At 38.9% G+C, this 7916-nt stretch overlaps 1 protein-coding gene across 1 annotated transcript in view; it reads left to right on the forward strand.

Annotated features, from left to right (window-relative positions):
* CHSY1 (chondroitin sulfate synthase 1) overlaps nt 1–7210 on the forward strand; it is a 102596-nt gene extending 95386 nt beyond the window's left edge. Inside the window, exon 3 of the mRNA XM_005294824.5 lies at nt 3874–7210. Coding sequence (XP_005294881.2) covers nt 3874–5466 — 1593 coding nt within the window. The 3' untranslated portion in view covers nt 5467–7210. The remainder of the gene's footprint in view (nt 1–3873) is intronic.
* The last annotated feature ends 706 nt before the right edge of the window (nt 7211–7916 follow it).

Genomic DNA, 7916 nt, shown 5'->3' on the forward strand with positions numbered 1-7916 from the left:
AGGGTTAATGAGTTGTTTTAATAAATGGGTAATCGATTGTTAGTTCAGCCGGTCAATAAGCTACATATAGCCATCTATGACACCCTCTATTGATGCATAACCACCTATAACAAACTACTTAAGTCTATAATATGCTTATAACATCTCTTAATGATTTATTAGCCCTTTATAAAGCATTTTTAAATGGGATCTTAGGGCTTGTCTACACTACAGTGCTGCAGCGGCTTTTAAGCACCACTGTAGCAATGAGTGAAGACACTACCTATGCCAACCAGAGAGCTTCTCCCATCGGCATAGATACTTCACCTTCCCAAGAGCGGGTAGCTGTGTCAATGGCAGAAGCCCTCTTAGCCAACATTGTGCTGTCTACACCAGCAGTTAGGTTGGGATAACAGTGTCGCTCAGGGGGTGTGAATTTTCCACACCCTGAGCAATGCAGTTTTACCAACATACATTGGTAGTGTAGACCAAGCCTATATATCAAGAGTGACTCAATATTATTTTTAAACATCCTTTACCATTGAAGTCAATGGGAGCTTTGCCGTCCACGTCAATGAGTAGAGAATCAGGCCCACAGTGTACAAGAGGCCATAAGGGCCTACTTTTGCTTATGAAGTACATGGGGAGTGGCTTGTCTGGGAGGGAGGAGACGTGAAGTGTTATAGGAAAAGCAATTAAAATATCCTTGCAAGCTATTCTTCTGAAAAACATGTTTATATACAAACTCTCTGGAAATCTTGGTGCCTTCTAATTAGTTGTATATCTGCATTCTAGCACTGCCTGGTAGCTCAACTGCAGTGAGTGGTTTGTTAGAATTTCCACTTTGGGAGGGCTGGGTAGGAATTTAACGCTTTCTGTTTAAACTGCATTGAGTTAACACTTGAAACAGCAGTCAAGTCTACTTTTTTCTTTTCAAATCAGCTCTGCTAGAAGAGAGAGGAAAGAAAAGTATTAAATTATCTGGGCTTTAACTTGCACTGCTAACATTTTATTCCTACTTAGCAAGCACCTACTGTAGTCCTTAAAATATACCAATTACTTTTGTTTCAGAAAGTTAGTTAATGGCCCATATCTTAATTTGCATTCAGATGTTTCATATCATTTTTCCTACCCGTCAGAGTTCTATTAAAACTTTGTTGAGTAAAGTAACCTAAAAATGCTTCTGCTTTTGATTGTTTCCTATTGTGGGTGTTTGAGTGCCCTGGTTTGGTATCTTAGAATAAATGTTCTCAGGTTGTATGGTCTTGATTTATTTGTTTTTCTTTTTAAATCCAAAACAGAATTTGAAAATAAATGCTATTATCAGTGCTGTTTAAAAAACAAAACAAGAACCTGATACTAGCTACCTATTGAAACAATATAAAATAGTATATCTTGCTTTCCACAGTCCTATGGAAATCTGTGCCTTCACTTGTATTCATACAGTTGAACTACTGTTGAAATCCACAGATAGATACTATATGTGGTATTACATCTAGTGCTATATATATAAAAGACATGCCTGGTGGAGACAGCTTAGAATTAAAGTACATGCTCTAACTCTGTGCTCTTGCAATATTTTTGTTCATGCTATATAAATTCTCCATTGTAATAAACAGTGTGTTTACAAGATTGATTCTAAGTGGGTGTGATCCCAGAAATCTTAACAGAAACTACAAGACTCAAAATATGCTACAGTAACCCATTATTAGTAACAGAAACAACATACACATAATTAAAAAGGGAGGGAGGGCAGGATGGGAACCATGCTTCAGAGCTGGTTTCTTGAAGAAGGCCTAAGTCAGTTTAACTCTTCCCACGCCTACTCTGAGTTTCAATTGGATTAAGTTCCACCCCAGTAACACCCTACTTCTTTATCTGGGAGAGTTTCTATCATGCACTACTCCAAAAGGGTATGTATTCCTTGTCAGTTGACCTGTTTTTATAGCCTAGTGGCCCTAACCAAGTTCAGGTCCCCTTTGTGCTGGGCAATATACATACACCTAGTAAAAGACAGATTCTGTTCCAAAGGGCTTACAGTTTACATTGACAAGATGGAAGAATGACTTAACCTGGGGAAGGTAGAATAGGAAAGGACAAATGTTTTGAAGGACAAAGAAATGGGAAGGAGAGGGAAAGAAATGGGGATTACTTGCATTACTACCCCATATCGTTTTTCCCCTGACCACGTTGCAGTAATGTGCCCACTGCAAGTAATATGCAGCTCTAGTTAATATAACATTGTTCTTAAATGGTGAGTCAGACCAAGCAAATTAGGTGCCTATAAAGTGTGGTGGGCAACTTGCACTCCAAACACTCCGTGTGTGTGTGTGTACACGCATCTCTTTATACTCCTCCACAACAATGGGCTTAATTTAGGACAAACAGCAATTAGAGGCCCATGCAATGGAACTTCTAGCTGCTGTACATTGACACAACAGGATCACATAACTGCCTTTCTTTTAGCATCTTTAAGATGGAGACTTCATTTTGTTATTTCTTTTTCTTATTTTATGATTTGCATTTAGCACACTGCTTGAATGGGCTTGCATTCTTAGATTTGACACTTAGTCTGAGATATTTTAAGACAGAATGAGTCTATGTGTACGGTTGAACTGCTACAGCTGCACCGCTGTGGTGCTTCAGTGTAAACACTACAGTGGCAGGAGGGTTTCTCCCATCACTGTAGTTAATTCGCCTTCCCGAGAGGTGCTCACTAGGTTGACGGAAGAATTCTTCCCTCAACTAGCACTCTCTCCACTGGGGGTTAGGTCGGCTTGACTGTCTCCCAGGAGTATGGAGTTTTCACTCCGCGGAGAGACATAGCTATGCAGATATAACTTCTCAGTGTAGACCAGTCTCGGCCTGCCACCTCGTTATTTTTAAATAGAGCAATTCCCATTTTAAGAATACTTATGTTCTACTGCAGTGTTTCCCAAACTTGGGAAGCGGCAGCCAGTACGTCCCTCGGCCCATGCTGCTTCCAGCAGCTCCCATTAGCCTGGAGCAGCGAACCGCGGCCAGTGGGAGCCGTGATCGGCCGGACCTGTGGACGTGGCAGGTAAACAAACCGGCCTGGCCCGCCAGGGGCTTTCCCTACACAAGCGGCGTCCCAAGTTTGAGAAACACTGGTCTACTGTATATGTACCTTATGTTTTACTTACTTTATGAAACTGCTGTTGGTACTTTTTGAAGGCACCTTTTATTATTTGAACTCTGAATCTTATTTGAGATACTAAAATTTAAAAAAAAATTGTGGACCTCATCACCCCCTACCACAGAGACTGAATCCTGATATGTGTAATGTGGTTCCCTCATGTTTACTAATGCAGAAATTAAACATAGTACTTAGCATCTTTGGTAAAAATGTTTAGTTTAGGTTTCACACTGGTATTCTACAAGTTTAACTCTGTTACCCTTTTTCTTTAGAAGAGTTTGGCCGTAAAGGAAAAGTTTAAAAGGACATGATAATGAAAACATACTTATTCTGAATACAATGTTCTTGCCTTTCCATATACCATTTAAAAAAAAAAACAGGAAAATGCAATTCATTTTATAATGTAGAGAATAAAAACACACATCTGATATTTCTGTCTTAGACTAAAAATGAGTTGTTCAGATAATATTTCTAGAGTAGGACATCATAATCCCAATCCTTGGTAGATATTTCTCTCACCAGTTTACAATGAATAACGCTCTTAATTCCTTTGAGTAGCAGCTGGTATCCCTACAACCTGTGCCTAAAATGGAGAACAGCTTATTCAGAAAGACTTCTGGTCATATAAGCAAGGAGGCATTTTCATACAGTAGGGCTATATGGGGTAACTGTCACAAATACACTACTGCTAAAATCTTAATGTTGCAAAAATAGTAACTTAATATTTCTCTTTTTAGATGCAGCAGCTGTTTTATGAAAATTATGAGCAGAACAAAAAAGGCTACATCAAAGACCTTAGAAATAGCAAGATACACCGAGCTATAACGCTGCATCCCAACAAGAACCCACCGTACCAGTATAGACTTCATAGTTACATGCTGAGTCGCAAAATCGCAGAACTGCGTTACCGGACTATACAGCTGCACAGAGAAATTGTCCTGATGAGCAAATACAGCAATGCAGAAATACACAAAGATGACCTTCAGCTGGGGATACCACCTTCTTTTATGAGGTTCCAGCCACGCCAGCGTGAGGAGGTCTTGGAATGGGAGTTCCTTACGGGAAAGTATCTCTATTCTGCAGCTGATGGACAGCCCCCTCGGAGAGGGATGGACTCATCTCAGCGTGAAGCATTGGATGACATTGTTATGCAGGTCATGGAAATGATCAATGCAAATGCTAAGACCAGAGGGCGGATCATTGATTTCAAGGAGATACAATACGGCTATCGCAGAGTTAATCCTATGTATGGAGCAGAGTATGTTCTTGACTTATTGCTTCTATACAAAAAACACAAGGGAAAGAAGATGACCGTGCCTGTCAGAAGGCATGCCTACCTACAGCAGACATTCAGCAAGATCCAGTTTATGGAGCATGAAGAGATAGATGCCAAAGAGCTGGCCAGCAAAATTAACCAAGATTCTGGATCCTTGTCTTTCCTGTCCAATTCACTGAAGATGTTTGTTCCATTCCAGCTCACTGGATCCAAAGCAGAGCGGAAGGAGCCCAAAGACCAGAAGATCAACATCTTGATTCCTCTGTCCGGACGCTTTGAGATGTTTGCTAGGTTCATGGGGAATTTTGAGAAAACTTGCCTCATTCCCAGTCAGAACGTCAAGCTGGTCGTCCTGCTTTTCAATTCTGACTCAAACCCTGATAAGGCGAAGCAAGTTGAATTGATGAGAGATTACCGTATTAAGTACCCCAAGGCTGATATGCAAATCTTGCCAGTGTCTGGGGAATTCTCAAGAGCTCTGGCTCTTGAAGTTGGATCTTCTCAGTTTAAAAATGAGTCTTTGCTCTTCTTCTGTGACGTTGACCTAGTGTTTACCACAGAGTTTCTCCAACGATGTAGAGCCAATACAGTTTTGGGCCAACAAATATACTTTCCAGTCATCTTTAGTCAGTATGATCCAAAGATAGTTTATAGTGGAAAAGTTCCCAGTGACAATCATTTTGCCTTCACCCAGAAAACAGGTTTCTGGAGGAACTATGGCTTTGGCATTACTTGTATTTACAAAGGCGATCTCCTTAGAGCAGGTGGCTTTGATGTCTCTATCCAAGGTTGGGGCCTTGAGGACGTGGACCTATTTAACAAAGTCATTCAAGCTGGCTTAAAGACTTTCCGAAGCCAAGAAATCGGAGTTGTTCATGTACATCATCCAGTCTTTTGTGACCCCAATCTTGATCCGAAACAATATAAAATGTGCTTGGGGTCCAAAGCTTCAACTTATGGGTCCACACAACAGTTGGCTGAACTATGGCTTGAAAAAAATGACCCTAGCTTTGGGAAAAGCAGCAATACTAATGGCTCAGTGAGGACAGCCTAATGTCCAGCTATGCTGGAGAAGACTTTTTTTAATTATCTAATTTATTTTTGGGAAATGTTTTGATAGCTCATTTTTTAAAGACCACACAAGGATATATTTTAGAAATCATGTTTTCTTACCAAGAACTCTTTTGAGAATGAGCTTTTTTTTTGAACAAAACTGTGATTGATATTTGCCTTTGAACAAACATTTTGGCTGAGTATTATCTTGCAGATCTGCATAATTCTGATGACTTGAAATAAGGTTTCCATATGAACAAAAGACCTCCTTTTTAAACCGTTTTCCATTGCTGTCTTCTTTGCTAGGATTCTATAAATTGGAACCTGAACATTCAAGCAAAGTACTGTACCTAACTGTTGTGTTGTGACTGTTACATTACACAGATTCTACTCTTTTTAAATAGCCATAATGTTCAAATTGTGTTAGAACGATTCAAAACAGTGTGGCAATAGTTGGGTTATTAATTTCAGGAGTATTTCAATAGGTTGATTACTTCAACCAAAAATGTACTTTTGCTTATTTGTGGCCGAGCAGCTTTTTGAAGGGGTGTGTGGAAAAGAAGCACACTTGATAAACTTGTATCAGTTTAGTCCATATGTAAGTTTTGTCTGACATTTGGTCCATATGTGGATCTAACATTAAAAATTCCATGGTGGATTCTGTGGATTCTAAATTGTTCTCCAGTCTAGAACAGAGACTGTATGATGGTGACATGCAAAATTGTAATGAGTGTGAGAGGGAGAAATGAGAATTTCTCACTGCAAAACCAGGTACACAACTCAAAATTTGAAATCCCTAATGAGAACATTGGAAACTTACATTTGATTGCATTCATTTTGTACAGTCAGTTACAAGATGTTGATGGGAACAATTGTTACATTCTTTGATTACTAGTTTCTTTTGTTTTCTTTATCTGATAGACCTTTAATTTATTTAATATCCATTGTTTTAGGTTCTTGCCCTTTTCTTGAATATCTGTTAGTCATTTATTTATATATCTATTAGGAATGTATTGCTTTTTCTCACTCTTAAGGTAGTGTACATCTTACTTACAGTAAACTGTGATCTCCAAAGATTTCTTTTGAAAGTATTTTTTATTCCAAATTCCTTTTAAAATTTTACTGAGTAACTTAAATAACCTTGGGAATTGTTTTGATGCTCTAAGATAAACCTGGGAGAGAGAATGTTGAGTAGAAACAATATGACCCCTCTGAGTTATCACCTAGTAAAGGTTAAATAAACATACAAATGAAGTGCCTTAAAGTGAACAGAAGGAGGGGGAACTCTTTTGCATTGAGACTTAGAACACTGATGGAAATTACTGTTGAAGCAGATCATATATTGGGCTCAGAAGTTAAAGATAAAGCCAGTGAAAAATTATATTTTTCTATTGTACTCGTCAACACCACTTTGCCCTAGTTCCATGTCAGTTATATAAAGACCTACTCTTTGGGAGGTGAAGGATAGTCAAAGAGAATGAAAATCAGTACTTAGATTTGATTTACCAAGTTTTAAGGGGTCTTTATGGAGTAACTGCTTGAATAGTCCAATAGGAAAATAATCAGTGGTTACACATTTATGGAATGTGAATTGCGTTTGCAACTAGTCTAGATTCATTGTTCTACAACTGTCGTTTTTTTGGTGACAGCCCCAAGGATGTAGATACTTATAATGGATTCAATGCATGGAAAGTGTTGAAAGACTTGGTCCTAAGATGCAATAAAGATTTTTATTTGCAATCCTATCTCATCATGTTGTCTGCCTCAGTCCTCATCTTACGCAGCAGGCACAGTTTAGGGTAAGTATTATAGCAAAGATTTGGGAATGAAATGAGCCAAACAATAAACTACCATATATACACAAGTTCTTGCCATCTGTGCCAAATTTCAGATGCAATAGTCCTTGAAAAAAGGTGTTTCACCCCTACTACTACTGTTTACTGTTGAGATTTGTTAATGGAGATCTTTGAAGTCTGCCTTGTGAGGAGAGGATTTATACTGCTTCAGCTGATAATCAAGATGTCTGAAGCTACCCCAATGGTAAAACGAATGCACACAATTACCAGGTTGAATAACTTTGTAATATTTTATATATTCTATGCATGATAAAAAATTAAGACCCATTTTTCAAATATGCTAAGCACCTGTTCTCTGCTGCCTCTTCCATTTTTATCAGAACTCTCTCAATAGTTGGTGTTTTTCTTAAACCCCCAACTCCTGGAGTCCTGGGATTATGTAAAGTGGCTGCTGATCTTTAGAAGTACTGAGAACCCACTGTTTCTGTTAGTTTCAATAGGAGCTCTGGGTCTTGCACGCTTCTGGAAATTAGGCCTGAAGTTTCTTGGGGTGAGCAAATGAAATCGGTGACTGCTTCTGAAAATGTTGGTCTAGGTGTCTGGGATAAGAGGCACTGTTTTGTATTCTGTAAACACAAGGTACCAAGGCCAATGT

Source organism: Chrysemys picta, chromosome 10 (assembly GCF_011386835.1).
Source record: "Chrysemys picta bellii isolate R12L10 chromosome 10, ASM1138683v2, whole genome shotgun sequence".
Taxonomy (NCBI): Eukaryota; Metazoa; Chordata; order Testudines; family Emydidae; genus Chrysemys; species Chrysemys picta.